At 42.7% G+C, this 24,739-nt stretch overlaps 2 protein-coding genes across 7 annotated transcripts in view; both read left to right on the top strand.

Annotated features, from left to right (window-relative positions):
• LOC139557336 (E3 ubiquitin-protein ligase MIB2-like) overlaps positions 1 to 24,739 on the top strand; it is a 108,346-nt gene that overhangs the window by 28,277 nt on the left and 55,330 nt on the right. For all 6 annotated transcript variants that reach the window (XM_071372012.1, XM_071372010.1, XM_071372013.1 and 3 more), the window contains one exon: positions 1,745 to 1,916. In XM_071372012.1, the coding sequence (XP_071228113.1) occupies positions 1,745 to 1,916 (172 nt within the window). The remainder of the gene's footprint in view (positions 1 to 1,744; positions 1,917 to 24,739) is intronic.
• Positions 1 to 24,739, top strand: part of LOC139557339 (anoctamin-7-like) — a 262,338-nt gene that overhangs the window by 193,232 nt on the left and 44,367 nt on the right. The window lies entirely within an intron of this gene.

The following is a 24,739-nucleotide window of genomic DNA, read 5'->3' as shown; positions in this document are numbered from 1 at the left end:
TCCTTCAAATGAGTGGATTTTGCTATTTCACCCACACCTGTTGCTGGTGTATAAAATCGAGCACACAGCCATGCAATCGCCATAGACAAACATTGGCAGAAGAAGAATGGCCCTACTGAAGAGCTCAGTTACTTTCAACATGGCACCATTTTTTATTGGATTTTGTATTTTATTTAACCTTTATTTAACTAGGCAAGTCATTTAAGAAAAAATTCTTATTTACAATGACGTCCTACCCCGGCCAAACCCTATCCCAGATGACGCTGGGCCAATTGTCTGCCGCCCTATGGGACTCTCAATTACGTCTGGTAGTGATACAGCCTGGAATCAAACCAGGGTCTGTAGTGACGCCTCAAGCACTGAGATACAGTGCCTTAGACCGCTGCGCCACTCGGGAGCAGCGTTATAGAATGCCACATTTCCAACAAGTCAGTTTATCAAATTTCTGTCCTGCTTGAGCTGCCCCGGTCAACTGTAAGTGCTGTTTATTGTGAAGTTGAAACGTCTAGTAGCAACAACGGCTCAGCCGCGAAGTAGTGGTCCACACAAGCTCACAGAATGTTAGCGCGTAAAAAGCCTCTGTCTTCGTTTGCAACACTCTCTGCCGAGTTGCTTTTCTCTGTAGTTTTTGGCTAAAAGCAACAGTGAAAGAGAAGTTTGACGATAGAACTGATTCTGTTATGAAAAGGTTTTATAGTAAGTTTTGCATTGATCTGTGTCAGGTCTTGTGGAAACTCTGTTAGTTGCGCACCTGTAATTGCTATTTGAAGCAGGGAAATAGCATTCACGGGGTCAGTGCATACTGGAGGGTAAATGTGCAGCAGTAGTGCAATGCAGTTATAAAAACTACATTCACAAGTTTGTTTTATTAAGCATTTCAAATGTCATGGTATATCCCTGAAGGTAACAATATCACTAGGATAATTTAATTCATAACAAAGCTTTTTCATTGTTAAAATAGGCCTACAATAAGTTTTCTCTACAAAAATGCACACTCACTCAAGTAAATAAATACTAATGTCCTTTCGGATATCTAGATATTCGATTATACGTGCCCATCCCTAGTACTTGTGTATATTGTGTATGAAACAACCTACTGTATATAAAACCATATTCAGTGTGGCCGGGATTCAATCTAATCCATGCAAGCTTGACATTTAAAGGACATTTCCGATTGAGGCAACATGCACAGCATTTACCGTGAATGTGATCTCTGCGAAAGTCGGGGAAATTGCCTTTTAAAAGCATAATTGCCGGCTGTCCAGCACATTTTGTTCTGAATTGAGTCCCGGCTTTAAACTATATTCAAGTTTGATTATTTTTTTTGTATATCATTTTTTATTTTTAGGTATTTATGTCTCATCTCTATGACTCAAGCAAGCTTCCTCAAGCTCATGTTTACTTAGCATTGCAGAGCAAAGGGCATCTTTCTCCATTTCCTTTCGACTCAAAAATAGAGACAGGCAATACAGCCCTGTTTTTAGAATCAAATGCCAAGTGCTAAGGCAGGATTAGTCTGCATTTTGCACCATTAAAGACAGCATTTTTCTGCCTCAGAAGCCAATAAACCTTCAATTTCTGCTTTAAAAGGGGGAGAAGGAGAGTCAAAGGGAGAGGGATGAGGAAGAGCAGCATCTCTCGACATCTCTTTCATCAGTCAAAGCGTTTCATTTGCTAGGCTGTCTTGACCTCCTTCCACCTCTCTCTGACTCTCTCACTCTCTCTCCTCTTTTCTCTGTCTCAGGTGTGCGCCACTCCAACATCATCTGTGACAGCTGCAAGAAGCATGGCATCATGGGGATGCGCTGGAAGTGTAAGGTGTGCTTTGACTATGACCTGTGCACGCAGTGTTACATGAACAACAAGCACGACCTGGGCCACGCCTTTGAACGCTATGAGACCGCCCACTCCCAAACGTGAGTACCATGGTCCCCTCACATCTTTTCTCAAGAATTCCCAATTCCCCCATTTAGTGCAATACACCCAGTATTATACAGACATAGCTAAAACACTATATGGGAGAACAGTACTTAAGCAAATATGTTTAGTGATGCCATGCAGAATACTGTTGGCCAAAAGTACAGTAATTCCTTATATGGCACCAATTCCCTCTTATCTGCGATTGTTACACATTTCATTACATAGTTACAGTTTCCTCAAGTGAGTAAAAGGCTTTTGAGTCCATAGACATTGCGAAAGACATTAGGGCAAAATAAAGAGGAACTGTATCAGAGAACAAGCTCACCAAACCTTCAATGGCTGTATGTCATTGCTGCTTAGGTTTAGGTCTATTCAATCAAAACATGTTGTCTGGTTTTTAGGGTTAATGTAGCCTGAACTACTGAATGAATGAGTCTTCATCTTCACATGCAAAACAAACATTATTTAAAAAAAAATTATTCTCTCATATAGAGAAAATGTATTTGTCACTGACGGTCTGCTCTCATATTCTGTACAGTACAATACAGTCTGACAGAGGCTCCTTCCCCTCTCACTTTGATTCCCGCCTCAATTTCTCTAGTCTACGGTATTGATTTCACATTGAGCCTGTATGCTTTTATAAGATCTGATTTAAATGTGACTGCTTTGTGTCACATCGAGTTAAGTCAGGACTTCATGACTTGAAAGCCGATGGGAGAGTAAACACAAGGCTAAATATTGGATTACTGTCCTAGTGAAAACACTAGTGGACAGCAGTTTGCCCCAAGAAGACTACTATAAGGTCTTATCGGTCTTGTTATTTTGAGGATGTTTACAAACTACTCAGCCCCACTGTAGGACTTACTCTAGCTACCTGACAAGATTACAAATCTCAACCTTTAAATAGATTTATCTTCTTCTACTTATATCAGTCTGCTCAGCCCCACCAGAGGACTTACGCTCGCTACCTTACTAGACCGCAAATCTCAACCTTTGAATAGATGTCTATCTTCTACTTATATCACTGGCTTCAGTAAGAAGCTTGATACATCTGGTGGGTGTGTTGATCCGATTTGAGAGTAGTAAACATACACACCACCAAACTGCTGCTTTGTGGTGAGGGAAACAAAAGCCCATTATTTGGTTACTTCACCATTTATGAAATTACTCCCACAAACACATTAACTTCTCTATATCAACAAACAGAGCAGAGAGGTAAAGGCAAATGCAGGATTAGATATCTCAGTAGGATTTTAAATGCAACGATTGTTTGATTTGGACCCAAAACGGCTGATGGTTAACACATGTTTAGTGTATGTGGTCCATGCAGGAATTGAACCAACAACTCCTGAATGCCCCGATCTGGACGCCAAAACAACAGAGGGAGGTTCAAATTTGAAGTTGGTCTCTGAAGGGATCTCTGTCACCCCAGTACAAACGCGTTATGAATCTCAGCGCCTTCTCTCTTGAGACATCTTTAAGCATGAATGGAGCAGTTAGTCTAAAGTGGAATGAAAGAATGTCACTCAGCTGAAGTTAGTGGGCCTGCAGTGATGTGATAGACCCTTCAGACATCTCTGGCCTTGGCAAGAGAGGTCAGCAATGTGATGAGTGGAGGGCAGACGTGGCAAGGAAAACAACTCGTAGTGAACAGACGGGCTCTTACGCAACCCGCATCCCGATGGAGAACATTTTATTAAGCTGATTCTACTAATGTTTTCCCACCGTGACCACTGAGGATTCTGAGAAACAGATGTCGTCAACAATGATACAAACAAAGAGCCATTGATGGTCTTTCTCAGTTCTCTTTAGGCCTTGCTACTTAGCCTATTTCAGACACTTGTGCCTTTTGTATTCACACAGCTCATGAGGTACAGCACATGTCTTTAGAGAAGCCCACTGAGTCTGCATTAATTTATTGAACTATGACTCCCATTGGCATCATTCTAAATTCGCTACATTGGTGTCAGGTGGGAGGCTGAACCAGTTTTAGTTCTCCTTTGGCCAAATATGCCATATGCATGAAATATAGCCAGTCATTTATATTTCAACACCTCATCATACCATAACTCATCCATACGTCATTAGATCATGCCATGAGCATTTTAGACATACTCCAGCAGCTTACACAATACACAAACAACATTCCACCCATACCATACAAGCTTATTATGGGACGTTACATTCGTCTTTCAAAAAGCTTATCTGTGAAACATTTCATTATGAATTCAACACCTTATCGATATGAATGGAGATACATGAGGAGATAAAGGTAGACAATGGTGACTAAATTAGTCAATGTCTATATCCAACCATTGGATCCCATTTCTGGTTTAAATGTACTGTTGGTGTCATTTATTACACACTGAAGTAGGGTTGGGCGATATATCGAATGTATTATATTACGCGATATGCCTGTATCGCAAGAATCAAATATATACAGTACCAGTCAAAAAGTTTGCACACACCTACTCATTCAAGGGTCTTTCTTTATTTTGACTATTTTCTACATTGTAGAATAATAGTGAAGACATCAAAACTATGAAATAACACATATGGAATCATGTAGTAACCAAAAAAGTGTTAAACAAATCAAAATATATTTTATATTTGAGATTCTTCAAATAGCCACCCTTTGCCTTGATGACAGCTTTGCACACTCTTGGCATTCTGTCAACCAGCTTCATGAGGTAGTCACCTGGAATGCATTTCAATTAACAGGTGTGCCTTGTTAAAAGTTAATTTGTGGAATTTCATACCTTCTTATTGCGTTTGAGCCAATCAGTTGTGTTGTGACAAGGTAGGGGTGGTATACAGAAGATAGCCCTATTTGGTAAAATAGCAAGTCCATATTATGGCAAGAACAGCTCAAATAAGCAAAGAGAAATTACAGTCCATCATTACTTTCAGACAGGAAGGTCAGTCAATCTGTAAAATTTCAAGAATTTTGAAAGTGCAGTTGCAAAAAACATCAAGCTCTATGATGAACCTGGCTCTTACGAGGACCGCCACAGGAAAGGAAGATCCAGAGTTACCTCTGCTGTAGAGGATAAGTTCATTAGAGTTACCAGCCTTTAATGAATGCTTCAGAGTTCAAGTAACAGACACATCTCAACATCAACTGTTCAAAGGAGACTGTGAATCATGCCTTCATGGTCGAATTGCTACAAAGAAACCACTACTAAAGGACACCAATAATAAGAAGAGACTTGCTTGGACCAAGAAACACAAGCAATTGACATTAGACTGGTGGAAATCTGTCCTTTGGTCTGATGAGTCTAAATTTTTGCTTCCAACCGCTGTGTCTTTGTGAGACAGAGTAGGGGAATGGATGATCTCAGCATGTGTGGTTCCCACCGTGAAGCGTGGGGGTGCTTTGCTGGTGACACTGTCGGTGATTTATTTAGTATTCAAGGCACACTTAAACAGCATGGCTACCACAGCATTCTGTAGCGTTACGCCATCCCATCTGGTGTGGGCTTAGTGGGACTATCATTTGTTTTTCAACAGGACAATGACCCAAAACACCTCCAGGCTGTGTAAGGGTTATTTGACCAAGAAGGAGAGTGATGGAGTGCTGCATCTAATGACCTGGCCTCCACAATCACCCGACCTCAACCCAATTGAGATGGTTTGGGATGAGTTGGACCACAGAGTGAAGGAAAAACAGCCAAAAAGTGCTCAGCATATGTGGGAACTCCTTCAAGACTGTTGGAAAAGCATTCCAAATGAATCTGTCAATGCAAATGGTGGCTACCGCTAAATACATTTTAGCCAAAGACTATTATAGGGCGCCGATAGCCATGGTAGCTCTGCTTCTAGCTCCTAAGCAACTTTGAAGTTTTTTTGTTTTTTTAGTGTTATTTCTTACATTATTAGCCCAGACATTTTTGGGTGTTATTACATGCAGCCGGAAATCACTTTTGGATATCATAGCGGCGGTAAATCACCAGCATTACGACCAGGAATACGACTTTCCCAAATTGGATCCTTTGTTCTTACCCCCCAGGGCAATTTAACTTATTCCAGAGGCTGCTCCAAGATGCGCCGGCGGAGAAGAGGTATTCAGAATTTACACCACCGCTTCCGAGTATATTACTCGCTAATGTTTTGTCTCTGGACAATAAAGTAGACTAGCTCAGGGCGAGGATCTCCTTCCAGAGAGACATCAGGGACTGTAACATACTGTTTCACGGAATCATGGCTCTCTCCGGATAAGCTGTCCCTGTCCATACAGCCAGCTGGGTTCTCAGTACATCACTCAGACAGGAATAAAGAACTCTCCGGGAAGATGAAAGGCGGTGGTTTATGTTTCATGATTAAATATTCATGGTGTGATTTGTGATAACATAACAAAATTCAAGTCCTTTTGTTCACCCGACCTAGAATACCTCACAGTGATATGCCGACCATATTACCTCCCAAGAAAATGATCTTTGTTTATAGTCACAGCCGTGTGTATTCCCCCTCAAGGCTATATCACGACGGCCCTCAAGGAACTACACTGGACTTTGTGCAAACTGGAAACCCCATATTCTGAGGCTGCATTTATTGTAGCTGGGGGATGTTAACAAAGCAAATTTGAGGAAAATGCTACCAAAGTTCTATCAACACATTGAATGTAGGACTTGCGCTTCTAAAATGCTTGACCACTGCTACTCCCCCTTCCGGGATGCCTACCAGGCCCTCCCCGCCCTCCCTTCGGCAAATCAGATCACGACTCCATTTTGCTCCTCCCTTCCTATAGGCAGAAATTCAAACAGGAAGTACCCGTGATAACGTCTATTCAACACTGGTCTGATCAATCGGAATCCATGCTTCACGATTGTTTTGATCACGTGGGCTGGTATATGTTCCTGGTAGCCTCCTGAGAATAACATTGACGTATAAAGTGGTTCATCCTTTAAAAGTTGCTGCGTGGTGCTGCAGAATTCTACGACACGTTATTTAAGTGCCAACCACTGCTACCATTAGTTCTAGTTTTACAACCAGAGGGCATCTTTGAGAAGCATTTGATAGCCTTCAATAGTGGCTGTTCTAGAGATTTTAAAACCTTTTTTGTAAGAACATAGTATATGGGACTGATGTTACGAAATTTTGCAGCGCCTCTTCAACCTCAGGAGGCTGAAGAAATTTGGCTTGTCACCAAAAGCACTCACAAACTTCTACAGATGCACAATCGAGAGCATCCTGTCGGGCTGTATCACCGCCTGGTACGGCAACTGCTCCGCCCACAACCGTAAGGCTCTCCAGAGGGTAGTGAGGTCTGCACAACGCATCACCGGGGGCAAACTACCTGCCCTCCAGGACACCTACACCACCCGATGTCACAGGAAGGCCATAAAGATCATCAAGGACAACAACCACCCAAGCCACTGCCTGTTCACCCCGCTATCATCCAGAAGGCGAGGTCAGTACAGGTGCATCAAAGCAGGGACCGAGAGACTGAAAAAAAGCTTCTATCTCAAGGCCATCAGACTGTTAAACAGCCACCACTAACATTTAGCGGCCGCTGCCAACATACTGACTCAACTCCAGCCACTTTAATAATGGGAATTGATGGAAATTATGTAAAAATGTACCACTAGCCACTTTAAACAATGCCACTTAATATAATGTTTACATACCCTATATTACTCATCTCATATGTATATACTGTACTCTATACCATCTACTGCATCCTGCCTATGCCGTTCTGTACCATCACTCATTCATATATCTGTATGTACATATTCTTTATCCCTTTACACTTGTGTGTATAAGGTAGTAGTTGTGGAATTGTTAGGTTAGATTACTTGTTGGTTATTACTGCATTGTCGGAACTAGAAGCACAAGCATTTCGCTACACTCGCATTAACATCTGCTAACCATGTGTATGTGACAAATAAAATTTGATTTGATTTTGATTTATGGCTGCAGGGGCAGTATTGAGTAGCTTGGATGAAAGGTGCACAGAGGTGCCCATAGTAAACTGCCTGCTCCTCAGTCCCAGTTGCTAATATATGCATATTATTATTCGTATTGGATAGAAAACACTCTGAAGTTTCTAAAACTGTTTGAATTATGTCTGTGAGTATAACAGAACTCATATGGCAGGCAAAAACCTGAGAAGTTCCACTTCCTGTTTGAGTTTTTTCTGAGGTGGCAGATTTTCAACCAAGCTCTCATTGAAATTACAGCAAGATATTGATGAGTTTTCACTTCCTACGGCTTCCACTAGATGTCAACAGTCAATAGAACATTGTCTGATGACTCTAATGTGAAGGGGGGCCGAAGGAGACAGGAATGAGTAATCACTGCCACGAGCTGACCATGCTTTCACATGCGCGTTCACATGAGGAGGACCTCCATTCCACCGCTCATCTGAAGTCAATCTAATTCTCCGGTTGGAACGTTATTCAAGATGTATGTTAACAATATTCTAAAGATTGATTCAGTACATCGTTTGACATGTTTCTACTGACTGTTACGGAACTTTTGGACATTTCGTCACGTTATAGTGGACGCGCTTTGTGACTTTGGAATTGTTTACCAAACGCGCTAACCAAAGTAGCTAATTGGACATAAAAAACGGACATTATCGAACGTAAAGTTTTTTTGAAATCTGACACAGCGGTTGCATTAAGGAGAGGTATATCTATAATTCCATGTGTATAACTTATATTATCATCTACATTTATGATGAGTATTTCTGTTGAAACGATGTGGCTATGCAAAATCACTTGATGTTTTTGGAACTAGTGAATGTAACGCGCCAATGTAAACTCCGATTCTTTGTCATAAATATGAACTTTATCAAACAAAACATGCATGTATTGTGTAACATGAAGTCCTATGAGTGTCATCTGATGAAGATAATCAAATGTTAGTGATTAATTTTTATCTCTTTCTGATTTTTGTGAAGCTATCTTTCGCTGGAAAAATGGCTGTGCTTATTGTGGTTTGGTGGTGACCTAACAATCGTTTGTAGTGCTTTCGCTGAAAGCATATTTGAAATCGGGATTAACAACAAGATTACCTTTAAAATTATATAAAACACATGTATGTTTGAGAAATTTTTATTTATGAGATTTCTGTTGTTTGAATTTGGCGCCCTGCACTTTCACTGGCTGTTGTCATATCGATCCCGGTAGCGGGATGCAGCCATAAGAAGTTAATACATTTTATTAATATGGTGTTTCTATTCCAAGAAAAACAAAAAACCCTCTGTTTCCGTTAGGATGGAACGGAAAATATGGCGCTGTACAACATGACGGTCGGGAGTAGGCTACAGTACTGGGCTACTTAGCTAAAGAATCCCCGTGTCGTGCGTGCACGTGGGAGACAGTGGTTCAATTCCCAAGGGATGAAGGAGTAGGCTGTCCTTGTAAATAAGAATTTGTTCTTAACTAACTTGCCTAGTTAAATAAACGTTACACTAAGAGCATAACATTTCTACACCCTAATTGTATAATTGTAGTTTAACCAATACCCAAACGGAGTTTCAGTGAAAATAAAATCTCATTGATTTATCAAGACCAGTCCCCATGCTTGTCTCAGAGCAGCCCGAAATGGACCTAAAATAGTTCTAGGCTATTGCTTCTAACTTCAATATGCTCTTTAAATAAATAAGACCTACACCACTTTTAACAGCACATTACTCAACACTAGTGAGACTCATGTCGCCTACAGTATATCGAAAAATATGACGTGACTCTCCTCCAATAATTACATATAGAGGATTGGAGGATATTTCTGTAATTCTGATATTTATTCCCATAGGAATTTGTTATGGATCCATAATTAAATAAACATCGGCATTTTGAAAGAGTATTTATTTTATTAACGAAAGCATAAAGATGCCATTGTCAGTTACATTGTTTTAGTTTGAACTTGCAGACTGGCGCTAAGAACAGCGGGAACGTTTCCCTAGTCATCGCTATTATTAGTGTAATGCCCCTTAGTGTTGCTCTGTGCTACCCAGTGTGGCGAGGTGGGGATCCACCCCTTCCCCATGGGTTAGGTCTGTCTTCTGTGCGCGGCTCTGAGGCCCATCCCGTGCCCCCTGCCCTCATGCCTTGAACCTTGCACACTTTCAATGGATACAGCTGGAAAACTGCAAGGCAATCCCATTGTGCACCACTCGGGAGACATGACCAATATATATTGTCCTGCTAATAACAGGGTTAATAATATATCTGTGAGAATATCAAAGGGGCTTTTATATAATTATAAATGAATAATAATCGTTCAAATAATAAGAATAATCGCTTGATTTAAAAAATAGCAATATTTTGGAGATTTCGTTTTCAAATAACATAAAGTGAATGAGGAAAGGCCATTCTTGAACATGGGTGAGACATTGTTACTAATTTGTAAATAAAACTAGTTTGTTATTTAGAATGATTTATTTATGTTTTTAGAGGGAGAGAAACCAAAAACCTACAGTCATCTCATGGGTCTCCCAGTCGAGACCGGCACGGGTATTGAACCAGCATCTGTAGCAACACAGCATGTACTGCTATGCAGTGTCTTAGACCGTTGCGCCACTCAGGCGCTGTACAACGTGACCGGTCGGGAGTGGGCTACAGTACTACAGTAAGAGCAAAATAAAAGAATTAAAACCTTAGTGTAACAACAGTTTTAGTAAGTAATACTGAAGTCGTGCACAATTATCAGTTTCTATTTAGGTTTATGTCGCCCATTCATTGTCAGTTAGAGACACAGTAGGATTCAAAAGCATAATCAGTGCTCTAACTCCCCCTTGGCCTGGTCTTGAGCAATGAAGTGCTGACGCAGGGTTCCGTACTAAACCACAAATTACCTCTAAGCCCCGCAGAATAATCACAAAACTTTTTGGAGCAACCACTGTATACGGACACAGTAACATAGTGTATAGGGGATGTTGTTCCCACTGTGACTATTAAAACCTACCCAAACCAGAAACTGTGGATAGATGGCAGCATTCATGCAAAACTGAAAGCGCGAACCTCCACATTTAACCATGGCAAGATGTCTGGGAATATGGTTGAATACAAACAGCGTAGTTATTCCCTCCGTAAGGCAATCAAACAGGCAAAATGTCAGTACAGAGACAAAGTGGAGTTGCATTTTAAGGGCTCCAACATGAGTCGTATGTAGCAGTGTCTACAGACAATCACAGATTACAAAGAGAAAACAAACCACATTGGGGATACTGACGTCTTGCTCCCTGCCAAGCTAAACACCTTCACCAGCTTTGAAGAGAACACTGTGCCACCGACGCAGCACCCTCTCCTGATGGTGAAGGTAGGAAACAACACTTCCACTTCTCTGATCCTCAACACAGGGGCCCCACAAGGGTGCGTGCTCAGCCCCCTCCTGTACTCCCTGTTCACCCATGACTGCTTGGCCACGCACTCCTCCAACTCAATCATCAAGTTTGTAGACGACACAACAGTAGTCGGCCTGATTACCAACAATGACGAGACAGCCTACAGGTTGGAGGTAAGGGCCCTGAAGGTGTGGTGCCAGGAAAATAACCTGTCCCTCAACATCAACAAAACGAAGGAGCTGATCGTGGACTTCAGGAAACAACAGAGGAAATCTTCCCTATCCACATCGAAGGGACCGCAGTGGAGAAGGTGAAAGCTTCAAGTTCCTCGGCGTACACATCACTGACAATCTGAAATGGTCCAACCACACAGACAGTGTGGCGAATGCGCAACAGCACCTCTTCAATGTCACTGGTCACCTCAATAATGGAATACTAGTCACTTTAATAATGGTTACATACTGCTTTACTCATTTCATATGTACAGTTGAAGTCGGAAGTTTACATACACCTTAGCCAAATACATTTAAACTCAGTTTTTCACAATTCCTGACATTTAATCCTAGTAAAAATTCCCGGTCTTAGGTCAGTTAGGATCACCACTTAATTTTAAGAATGTGAAATGTCAGAATAATAGTAGAGAGAATGATTTATTTAAGTTTTTATTTTTTCATCACATTCCCGGTGGGTCAGAAGTTTGCATACACTCAATTAGTTTTTGGTAGCATTGCCTTTTAAATTGTTTAACTTGGGTCAAATGTTTCGGGTAGCCTTCCACAAGCTTCCCACAATAAGTTGGGTGAATTTTGGCCCATTTCTCATGACAGACCTGGTATAAGTAACTGAGTCAGGTTTGTAGGCCTCCTTGCTCGCACACGCTTTTTCAGTTCTGCCCACAAATTTTCCATAGGATTGAGGTCAGGGCTTTGTGATGGCCACTCCAATACCTTGACTTTCTTGTCCTTAAGCCATTTTGCCACAGCTTTGGAAGTATGCTTGGGGTCATTGTCCATTTGGAAAACCATTTGCGACCAAGCTTTAACTTCCTGACTGATGTCTTGAGCTGTTGCTTCAATATATCCACATAATTTTCCTCCCTCATGATGCCATCTATTTTGTGAAGTGCACCAGTCCCTCCGGAGGCAAAGCACCCCCACAACATGATGCTGCCACCCCGTGCTTCACGGTTGGGATGGTGTTCTTCGGCTTGCACGCCTCCCCCTTTTTCCTCCAAACATAACGATGGTCATTATGGCCAAACAGTTCTAATTTTGTTTCATCAGACCAGAGGACATTTCTCCAAAAAGTACAATCTTTGTCCCCATGTGCAGTTGCAAACCGTAGTCTGGCTTTTTTATGGCGGTTTTGGAGCAGTGGCTTCTTCCTTGCTGAGCGGTCTTTCAGGTTATGTCGATATAGGACTCGTTTTACTGTGGATATAGATACTTTTGTACCTGTTTCCTCCAGCATCTTCACAAGGTCCTTTGCTGTTGTTCTGGGATTGATTTGCACTTTTCGCACCAAAGTACGTACATCTCTAAGAGACAGAACGTGTGGGCTGGTGCTTGAGACATTGTTTACGCATACAAGGCCCTCCCTCGTCCTCCCTTCTGCAAATCTAACCATGAACCTATTCTCCTGGTTACAAACAAAAGCTCAAACAGGAAGTACCAGTGATGCACTCAATACGGAAGCTGTCGGATGAAGCAGGCACGAGGCTACAAGAATGTTTTGCTAGTACAGACTAGGATATGTTCCTGTATTCATTCGATTGCATTGAGTACAAGCATAAAAGATGCCCGCTATGACCTCCGAGACATCAAACATGCAAAAGGACCGGTAGAATCCTATTACACCAGCTCTGACACTCGTTGTATGTGGCAGGGCTTGCAGACGATAACGGATTACAAAGGGAAATCCAGCCATGAGTTGCCCAGTGATGCAGAACTCCCAAATGAGCTAAATGCCTTTTGTGCCTGCTTAGAAGGAATATATATTGGCTTGCGTGTAAACAGGTTTTTCATGATGGCTGTGTGAGCTTGTTCTCCGTGGCCGACGTGAAAGAGCCATTTTAAACAGGTTAACAATCACAAGGCCGCCAGACCAGACGCAATACCGGGGTGCGTTCTCAAAGCAAGCGCAGACCAGCTTGCAAGTGTCTTCAACGACATAATCCCATTTTATGTTTCAAGCTGACAACCATTGTTCCTGTTCCCAAGAGCTCCAAGTTAATCTGCCTAAATGACTAACGCCCTCTAGCAATCACATCTGTAATTATGAAGTGCTTCAAGTTCCTTGGCATCCACATCACTAAGGACTTACCATGGTCCACACACACCTGCACAATTGTGAATAGGGCAAGGCAGTGCCTCTTTCCCCTCAGTAAATTGAAAAGATTTGGCATGGGCCCTCGGATCCTCAAGTTATTCAGCTGCACAATCGAGATCATCTTGACTGGCTGCATCACCGCCTGTTTGGTATGGTAAATGCACCCCTCTTTACTGAAAAGCGCTATGGATGGTGGTGTGAACAGTCGAGTACATCACTTGGGCAGAGGTCCCTGCCATCCAGGACCTCTATATCGGGCGGTGTCAGAAAAAGGCCAGAAAAATTGCCAAAGACTCCAGCCACCCAAGCCATAGACTGTTCACTCTGCTACCATCTGACCAACAGGCTCCGCGACAGCTTCTATCCCCAAGCCATAATAAGACTGCTAAATAGTAAATTATTGATACCCGAACTATAAACCCACACGCATACAGTGCATTCGGAAAGTATTCAGACCCCTTGACTTTTTCCACATTTTGATACGTTACAGCCTTATTCTAAAATCTATTTAATTATTTGTCCACCTCATCAATCTACACACAATACCCTATAATGACAAATAGAAACGTTTAAAAAAAAAACATTTTTGCAAATGTATAAAAAAAATCAAAAATGAAATATAATTTACATAAGTATTCAGACCCTTTTCTCTGTACTTTCTTGAAGCACCTTTTGGCAGCGATTACAGCCTCAAGTCTTCTTGGGTATGACGCTACAAGCTTGGCATACCTGTATTTGGGGAGTTTCTACGATTTCTTCTCTGCAGATCTTCTCAAGCTCTGTCAGGTTGGATGGAGAGCGTTGCTGCACAGCTATTTTCAGGTCTGTCCAGAGATATTAGCTCGGGTTCAAGTCCGGGCTCTGGCTGGGCCACTTAAGGACATTCAGAGACTTGTCCAAAAGCCACTCCTGCGTTGTCTTGGCTGTGTGCTTACTGTCGTTGTCCTGTTGGAAGGTGAACCTTCTCTCCAGTTTGAGGTCCGGAGCGCTCTGGAGCAGGTTTTCATCAAGGATCTCTCTGTACTTTGCTCTGTTCATCTTTCCCTCGATCCTGACTAGTCTCGCAGTCCCTGCCGCTGAAAAACAATCCCCACAGCATGATGCTGCCACCACCATGCTTCACTATAGGGATGGTACCAGGTTTCTTCCAGATGTGACGCTTGCCATTCAGGCCAAAGAGTTCAATCTTTGTTTCATCAGACCTGAGAATCTTGTTTCTCATGGTCTGATAGGTATTATTATTATTTTTTTTTTTTTTTGTCATTATGGGGTATTGTGTGTAGATTGAGGGGGAAAAAATATTTGATTCATTTTAGAATAAGGCTGTAACTTAACAAAATGTGGAAAAAGGGAAGGGGTCTGAATACTTTTCGAATGTACATACCCATTACATGCACGCACACTCACACTCTTATACACTCTGTTCTTTTTTTTAACTCTTATTAATGTTGTGAGTAGGGCACGACAAAACCTTTTCCTCCACAGGAGACTGAAAAGATTTGTCAGGGGTCCCCAGAGCCTCAAAGTTCTATTGCTGCACCAGCAGGATCATCCTGACCGGTTGCATCACCGCCTTGTATGGCAACTGCTCAGCATCTGACCGTAAGGCGCTATAGAGGGTAGTGCGTACGGCCCAGTACACCACTGGGGCCAAGCTTCCTGCCATCCAGGACCTACATAATAGGTGGTGTGAGAGGAAAGCCCATAATATGGTCAGAGACTCAAGTCACCCGAGTCATAGACTGTTTTCTCTTCTACCGCACGGCAAGCGGTACCGGAGCGCCAAGTCTAGAAGCAAAAGGGTCCTTAACAGCTTCTACCCCCAAGCCATAAGACTGCTGAACAATTCATCAAATGGCTCCTGGACTATTTACATTGACCCCCCCCCCCCCCCCCCCTCCCATTTGTTTTGTATACTGCTGCTACTTGCTGTTTTATTATCTATGCATAGTCACTTCATGCCTATCTATATGTACAAATTACGTCAACTAACCTGTACCCCCGCACACTTCCTTGGTACCGGTACCAACTGTATATAGCCTCGTTATTGTGTTACTTTGTATTATTTTTTTACTTTAGTTTATTTGCTAAATATTTTCTTAACTCTTCTTGAACTGCGCTGTTGGTTAAGGGCTTGTAAGGTCTACACTTGTTGTATTCGGCGCATATGACAATTAAAGTTTCATTTGATCTGTCCTGACGAGTAGTCACTATACCCTGCCTTCATGTACATACATTATCTACCTCAAATTCCTTGTACCGCTGCACATTGATGAGAGAAATGTTTTCAGTTTTAAAGCTAATTTCCTGCTATTCTATGCATTTTGCCATGCAGCGGAGAGAGAATATTGCGGTTTTAAGGCTAATTTCCTGCAATTCTACATATTCTGCCATGGAGCTGGGAGAGAATATTGTAGTTTTAAACCTAGTTTCCTGCAAATCTATGCATTTTGTCATGGACAATGCTGTGTTATTTTGCTCAAACATAATAATAAAAGGAATGCAGCTAAATTAATTGTTTTTGGACTTTTCAATTCTCCCTTACTGTCTAGCTTTTATTTTGGTGATGGTTAGTTCTCAGATTATATTATCAAAAAATATATAGGTCCATTATCTTTTCTACATACTTTATATCTTGTTTTAGTCATTTAAGTTTACACCTAAAGTGTTTTTCCATCCTGAAAATGAATCCCCTGTTTGGATTTACGTGACCTGTTTTTTTTGGAAGTCATTATTAGTGAATGTGCATTATGCATGGTTCTGGTTAAATGTGTAACAAAAAGGGAGTTTTCATAGACTTGAAAGCCAGATCAGTGATTTTTCTGAAAAAGCACGTTAAACTATTTTCATAAAATAATGAAATTATTAGTGAGTCTTATGGTTGTGGAAGGCTTATATTTAGCGAAGGTATAATTTCACAAGCCCTGAATTCATTTGATTATTGCCGACTGTCTGAAATGCAGTGCATTTGCTCTTTAATTGTACAACAAAGCTTATTTAGAAAAATACATTAAAAAAATGTAGATGTATACTATGAAATTTTGTTGATTTTTAGGCTGTAGTGGCTTGCGAAAGTATTCACCCCCTTGGCATTTTTCCTATTTTGTTGCCTTACAACCTGGAATTAAAGTATATTTTTTGTGGATTTGTATCATTTGATTTACACAACATGCCTACCACTTTTTGAAGATGCAAAATATTTTTTATTGTGAAATAAACAAATAACACAAAACAATTGTACATTTGAGCGTGCATAACTATTCCCACCCCCCCCCCCCCCCCAAAGTCAATACTTTGTAGAGCCACCTTTTGCAGCAATTACAGCTGTAAGTCTCTTGGGCTATGTCTCTATAAGCTTGGCACATCTAGCCACTGGGATTTTTGCCCATTCTTCAAGGCAAAACTGCTCCAGCTCCTTCAAGTTGGATGGGTTTCGCTGGTGTACAGCAATCTTTAAGTCAAACCACAGATTCTCAATTGGATTGAGGTCTCTGCTTTGACTAGGCCATTCCAAGACATTTAAATGTTTCCCCTTAAACCACTCGAGTGTTGCTTTAGCACTATGCTTAGGGTCATTGTCCTGCTGGAAGGTGAACCTCCGTCCCAGTCTCAAATCTCTGGAAGACTGATACAGGTTTCCCTCAAGAATGTCCCTGTATTCAGTGGCATCCATCATTCCTTCAATTCTGACCAGTTTCCCAGTCCCTGCCAATGGAAAAACATCCCCGCAGCATGATGCTGCCACCACCATGCTTCACTGTGGTGGCACTGATGGTGTTCTCGGGGTGATGAGAGGTGTTAGGTTTGCGCCAGACATAGCATTTTCCTTGATGGCCAAAAAGCTACATTTTAGTCTCATCTGACCAGAGTACCTTCTTGGGGAGTCTTCCACATGCCTTTGGCTAACACCCAACGTTTTTGCTTATTTTTTTCTATAAGCAATGGCTTTTTTCTGGCCACTCTTTCGTAAAGCCCAGCTCTGTGGAGTGTACGGCTTAAAGTGGTCCTGTGGACAGATACTCCAATCTCCGCTGTGGAGCTTTGCAGCTCCTTCAGGATTATCTTTGGTCTCTCTGTTGCCTCTCTGATTAATGCTCTCCTTGCCTGGTCTGTGAGTTTTGGTGGGCGGCCCTTTCTTGGCAGATTTGTTGTGGTGCCATATTCTTTCCATTTTTTAAATAATGGATTTAATGGTGCTCTGTGGGATGTTCAAAGTTTCGGATATTTTTTTATAACCCAACCCTGATCTATACTTCTCCACAACTTTGTCCCTGACCTGTTTGGAGAGCTCCTTGGTCTTCATGGTGACGCTTGCTTGGTGGTGCCCCTTGCTTGGTGGTGTTGCAGACTCTGGGGCCTTTCAAAGTGTGTGTGTGTATACTGAGATCATGTGACACTTAGATTGCACACAGGTGGACTTTAACTAATTATATGACTTCTGAAGGTAATTGATTGCACCAGATTGTATTTAGGGGCTTCATAGCAAAGGGGGTGAATACATATGCACACACCACTTTTCCGTTTTTATTTTTTATATATTTTTTCACTTCACCAATTTGGACTATTTTGTATGTCCATTACATAAATCCAAATAAAAATCTATTTAAATGACATGTTGTAATGTAACAAAATAGGAAAAACAAAGGGGATAAATACTTTTGGAAGGCACTGTATATCGCCCAGCCCTACAGTGAAGATAAATTCAACAAAGCATGGACTGTTGCTGCGCCAAGACCCAGAACTGAAGCAAAGGGGAAAAACATCATATGAAAGTCATGCACACTACCCCCGTTCTTCTTCATGCTTGTTGTGCATGAATCAAAACACAAGAGAGCCCCTCTATATCTCAAGTCCTCAGTGACCCAAATTTCATCCAAAGCTCTACTGTATGCTGCACGTCTCATACGACCCGGCTCATCTTAAGAACAAGTAGGCATTCAGTCTGTCCCAAACCGATATTGGGGGGAGTGGAGACGTTGGCTGGCTTCCGTGATGATAACGGCCCTGCTTTATTCTGCTAGTCATTTGTGATGGAAGGATTGGATCTTGGCTCAGCAGCACGGCTAATGGGATTCATTTCATGTCAGAGGGCTTTAAAGCAGGTGGCAGAGGGCTTTAAAGCAGAGAGCTAGACACAGACACACACACACTGGCATAGGGTCGTTTTTTCTTTATTGAGTATGACAGGACCTGCAGTGCCAGAGTTTTGCTGTATTGTAATCAGCCCACTTAATGGGATTAACATGTTAGCATTCTCACCTTCCTCCCCATAGAAGTGTGTTGTGAGGTAATTAGTAGTGTGAGTACAGATTTAGGGAAATGAGGTGCCAGGGGCTGTGCTGTGATTATCCATGTGTTTCCATTACAGGATGTTCATTTACGTGTGTGTGCTCACTTTATGGTCCTCTGGATATTCTCTAATTGTGTGTGTGTGTGTGTGTGTGTGTGTGTGTGTGTGTGTGTGTGTGTGTGTGTGTGTGTGGAGGCTGTCACATGGTTTGTGTAAAAAGTGTACCCCAGTAGGAGTCATAACACCCATAAAACGTAGCAGTCAAACAAGGAAATGGTTCCAATCGTTTTTCCACCATACATTTTTCCCATAGGGGATTTTAGAAACACTTAACATAAGGGCTGTGTTTTGTGTAGGCTTACCCTGGTGTGACATTTTTATAACCGTGTAAATGTCTGTAGGCCAAGGTGACTTTAATGAATATATTCGCCTGTATTTACCCCCCCCCCCCCCCTGGCGAATCGAGGCAAAGGTAAGAATCTCTGGATGAACTATCTAATGTTAGCTAATTTTAGTAATTTCTGAATTGGTTAGTTTTCTGTTAGCAAAGGTGTCATCTAGAGATGACGTGCAGGAGCTTTCATTACATTTACATTTACATTTAAGTCATTTAGCAGACGCTCTTATCCAGAGCGACTTACAAATTGGTGCATTCACCTTATGATATCCAGTGGAACAACCACTTTACAATAGTGCATCTAACTCTTTTAAGGGGGGGGGGGTTAGAAGGATTACTTTATCCTATCCTAGGTATTCCTTAAAGAGGTGGGGTTTCAGGTGTCTCCGGAAGGTGGTGATTGACTCCGCTGACCTGGCGTCGTGAGGGAGTTTGTTCCACCATTGGGGTGCCAGAGCAGCGAACAGTTTTGACTGGGCTGAGCGGGAACTGTACTTCCTCAGAGGTAGGGAGGCGAGCAGGCCAGAGGTGGATGAACGCAGTGCCCTTGTTTGGGTGTAGGGCCTGATCAGAGCCTGAAGGTACGGAGGTGCCGTTCCCCTCACAGCTCCGTAGGCAAGCACCATGGTCTTGTAGCGGATGCGAGCTTCAACTGGAAGCCAGTGGAGAGAGCGGAGGAGCGGGGTGACGTGAGAGAACTTGGGAAAGTTGAACACCAGACGGGCTGCAGCGTTCTGGATGAGTTGTAGGGGTTTAATGGCACAGGCAGGGAGCCCAGCCAACAGCGAGTTGCAGTAATCCAGACGGGAGATGACAAGTGCCTGGATTAGGACCTGCGCCGCTTCCTGCGTGAGGCAGGGTCGTACTCTGCGAATGTTGTAGAGCATGAACCTACAGGAACGGGTCACCGCCTTGATGTTAGTTGAGAACGACAGGGTGTTGTCCAGGATCACGCCAAGGTTCTTAGCACTCTGGGAGGAGGACACAATGGAGTTGTCAACCGTGATGGCGAGATCATGGAACGGGCAGTCCTTCCCCGGGAGGAAGAGCAGCTCCGTCTTGCCGAGGTTCAGCTTGAGGTGGTGATCCGTCATCCACACTGATATGTCTGCCAGACATGCAGAGATGCGATTCACCACCTGGTTATCAGAGGGGGGAAAGGAGAAGATTAATTGTGTGTCGTCTGCATAGCAATGATAGGAGAGACCATGTGAGGATATGACAGAGCCAAGTGACTTGGTGTATAGCGAGAATAGGAGAGGGCCTAGAACAGAGCCCTGGGGGACACCAGTGGTGAGAGCACGTGGTGCGGAGACAGATTCTCGCCACGCCACCTGGTAGGAGCGACCTGTCAGGTAGGACGCAATCCAAGCGTGGGCCGCGCCGCGCCGCGCCATTTCATGATGTCTACTTTGATTCTAATTAGCGTTTTTGAATCTGAGTCATTTAGCAGAGCGACTTACAGGAGCAATTAGGGTTAAGTGCCTCGCTCAAGGGCGCAGACCCCCCCCCCCCCCCCCCCCCCAACTAGTCAGCCTGGGGATTCGAACCAGCAACTTTTCGGATACTGGCCCAACGCTCTTAATCGCTAAGCTATCTGAGCCGACTATATTGATATTTCACCTTGTCCGAGAGAGATTTACATGGTTATCAAAACGTCACACCAGGGTAAGCCTACACGAAACACAGCATTTATTTTAAGTGTTTCTAAACTCCCTGTGGGAAAAATTAATAGTGGGAAAAACAATTGGATCAATTTACCTGTTTGACCACTAGGTTATGGGTATTATGACACCTCCACTGTGAGACTCTATAGTAGCTAAGTAAAATAATTACAATGACATGATTTGTTTAGTCGACTTTGTTCATGGTAAGTGGTGTATATCATCATGGAATATGTGTGTAGGTTATGGCGTGTTGATGATGCGCTGCACAGCATATGTGTGTCCATATGTTTACTGAAGGGGGGTGGAAACGCAACAACAACTTCCTGGTTGGCTAATCGGCTCATGCAAACACGCATACTCCCACACACTTACACACACAAATGCAGAGGCCCTGTCAAGTAGACTCAGTTTAATCCTTATCCTGCATATCTGGCGATTCAGCACCATCTGACCTCTTCACCTCCTACTGGTCACGTTTCAGCCACATCTTCCCTCTCTTTCTCAGTCTCTTGCCGCTATCACTGTATTTGTATTTATTATGGATCCCCATTAGCTGCTTACTCTTCCTGGGGTCCATCAAAACTAAATCATATCAAATGTATTTATATAGCCCTTCTTACATCAGCTGATTCTCAAAGTGCTGTACAGAAACCCAGCCTAAAACCCCAAACAGCAAGCAATGCAGGTGTAGAAGCACGGTGGCTAGGAAAAACTCCCTAGGAAGAAACCTAGAGAGGAACCAGGCTATGAGGGATGGCCCGTCCTCTTCTGGCTGTGCCGGGTGAAGATTATAACAGAACATGTCCAAGATGTTCAAATGTTCATAAATGACCAGCATGGTCAAATAATAATAATCACAGTAGTTGTCGAGGGTGCAACAAGTCAGCACCCCAGAAGTAAATGTCAGTTGGCTTTTCATAGCCGATCATTAAGAGTATCTCTACCGCTCCTGCTGTCTCTAGAGAGTTGAAAACAGCAGGTCTGGGACAGGTAGCACGTCCGGTGAACAGGTCAGGGTTCCATAGCCGCAGGCAGAACAGTTGAAACTGGAGCAGCAGTACGGCCAGGTGGACTGGGGACAGCAAGGAGTCATCATGCCAGGTAGTCCTGAGGCATGGTCCTAGGGCTCAGGTCCTCCGAGAGAGGAAGAAAGAATTAGAGAGAGCATACTTAAATTCACACAGGACACCGGATAAGACAGGAGAAGTGCTCCAGATATAACAGACTAGCCCCCCGACATAAACTACTGCAGCATAAATACTGGAGGCTGAGACAGGAGGGGTCAGGAGACACTGTGGCCCCATCTGATGATACCCCCGGACAGGGCCAAACAGGAAGGATATAACCCCACCCACTTTGCCAAAGCACAGCCCCCACACCACTAGAGGGATTTCTTCAACCACCAACTTACCATCCTGAGACAATGCCGAGTATAGCTCACAAAGATCTCCGCCACGGCACAACCCAAGGGGGGGGGTTACGCACCCCTCCTAGGGACGGCATGGAAGAGCACCAGTAAGCCAATGACTCAGCCCCTGTAATAGGGTTAAAGGCAGAGAATCCCAGTGGAGAGAGGAACCGGCCAGGCAGAGACAGCAAGGGCGGTTCGTTGCTCCAGAGCCTTTCCGTTCACCTTCACACTCCTGGGCCAGACTACACTCAATCATATGACCCACTGAAGAGATGAGTCTTCAGTAAAGACTTAAAGGTTGTGACCGAGTCTGCGTCTCTCACATGGGTAGGCAGACCATTCCATAAAAATTGAGCTCTATAGGAGAAAGCCCTGCCTCCAGCTGTTTGCTTAGAAATTCTAGGGACAATTAGGAGGCCTGCGTCTTGTGACCGTAGCGTATGTGTAGGTATGTACGGCAGGACCAAATCGGAAAGATGGATAGGAGCAAGCCCATGTAATGCTTTGTAGGTTAGCAGTAAAACCTTGAAATCAGCCCTTGCCTTAACAGGAAGCCAGTGTAGGGAAGCTAGCACTGGAGTAATATGATCAAATTTCTTGATTCTAGCAGCCGTATTTAGCACTAACTGAAGTTTATTTAGTGCTTTATCCGGGTAGCCGGAAAGTAAAGCATTGCTGTAGTCTAACCTAGAAGTAACAAAAGCATGGATTAAATTTTCTGCATAATTTTTGGACAGACAATTTCTGATTTTTGCAATGTTACGTAGATGGAAAAAAGCTGTCCTTGAAACAGTCTTGATATGTTCGTCAAAAGAGAGATCAGGGTCCAGAGTAACGCCGAGGTCCTTCACAGTTTTATTTGAGACGACTGTACAACCATCAAGATTAATTGTCAGATTCAACAGAAGATCTCTTTGTTTCTTGGGAATTAGAACAAGCATCTCTGTTTTGTCCAAGTTTAAAAGTAGAAATTTAAGGCAGTTATACAATTAAAAACATTACATTCACAACAGATTTCACAACACATGAAGTGTGTGCCCTCAGGCCCCTACTCTACTTCCAAATATATCTGTTTTATCTGTTTTTTTCAGGTTTCTTTATTATTATTATTTTTTTTACTGCTTGCATAAGTTACTTGATGTGGAATAGAGTTCCATGTAGTCATGGCTCTATGTAGTATTGTGCGCCTCCCATAGTCTGTTCTGGGAGAGTCCTCTGGTGGTAGGTATTGTGGGGTATGCATAGGTGTCCGAGCTGTGTGCCAGTAGTTCAAACAGACAGCTCTGTGAAGTCAATCTCAACCTCCACTTTGAGCCAGGAGAGATTGACATGCATTTTATTAATGTTCACTCTCTGTGTACATCTAAGAGCCAGCCGTGCTGCCCTGTTCTGCTCCAATTGCATTTTCTAAGTCCTCCTTTGTGGCACCTGACCACACGACTGAACAGTAGTCGAGGTGCGACAAAACTAGGGCCTGTCAAACCTGCCTTGTTGATAGTGCTCTTAAGAAGGCAGAGTAGCGCTTAATTATGGACAGACTTCTCCCCATCTTAGCTACTGTTGTATCAATATGTTTAGAAGATAACATTTTATAATCCAGGGTTACTCCAAGCAGTTTAGTCACCTCAACTTGCTCAATTTCCACATTATTTAGTTGAGGTTTTGGGTTTAGTGAATAATTTGTCCCAAATACAATGCTTTTAGTTTTTGAAATATTTACCACAAACGTATTCCTTGCCACCCATTCTGTAACTGTAGCTTTTTGTTAAATGTTGCATTTATTTCAGTCGCTGTAGTAGCTGACATGTATAGTGTTGAGTCATCCGTATACATAGACACACTGGCTTTACTCAAAGATTGAAAAAAAGTAAGGGGCCTAGACAGCTGCCCTGGGGAATTCTGATTGTACCTGGATTATGTTGGATAGACTTCCATTAAAGAACACACTCTGTGTTCTGTTAGACAGGTAACTCTTTATCCACAATATAACTGGGAGTGTAAAGCCATAACACATGTTTTTCCATCACCAGACAATGATCGATAATGTCAAAAGCCACACTGAAGTCTAACAAAACAATCTTTTCATCATCATTTTCTCTCAGCCAATCATCAGTCATTTATGTAAGTGATGTGCTTGTTGAATGTCCTTCCCTTTAAGCATGCTGAAAGTATGTTATCAATTTCTTTATTGTAAAATAGCATTGTATCTGGTCAAACACAATTTTTTCAAAAAGTTTACTAAGGGTTGGTAACAGGCAGATTGGTTGGCTAATTGAGCCAGTAAAAGGGGCTTTACTATTCTTATCGGAATGACTTTTGCTTCCCTCCAGGCTTGAGGGCACACACTTTCTAGTATGCTTAAATTTAAGATAGGGCAAATAGGAGTGGCAATATTGTCCGCTATTATCCTCAGTAATTTTCTATCCAAGTTGTC

This window comes from Salvelinus alpinus, chromosome 28 (genome assembly GCF_045679555.1).
Source record: "Salvelinus alpinus chromosome 28, SLU_Salpinus.1, whole genome shotgun sequence".
Classification (NCBI taxonomy): Eukaryota; Metazoa; Chordata; class Actinopteri; order Salmoniformes; family Salmonidae; genus Salvelinus; species Salvelinus alpinus.
Note: the sequence above shows the minus strand (reverse complement) of the source record. Positions and strands in the feature narration are given on the sequence as shown.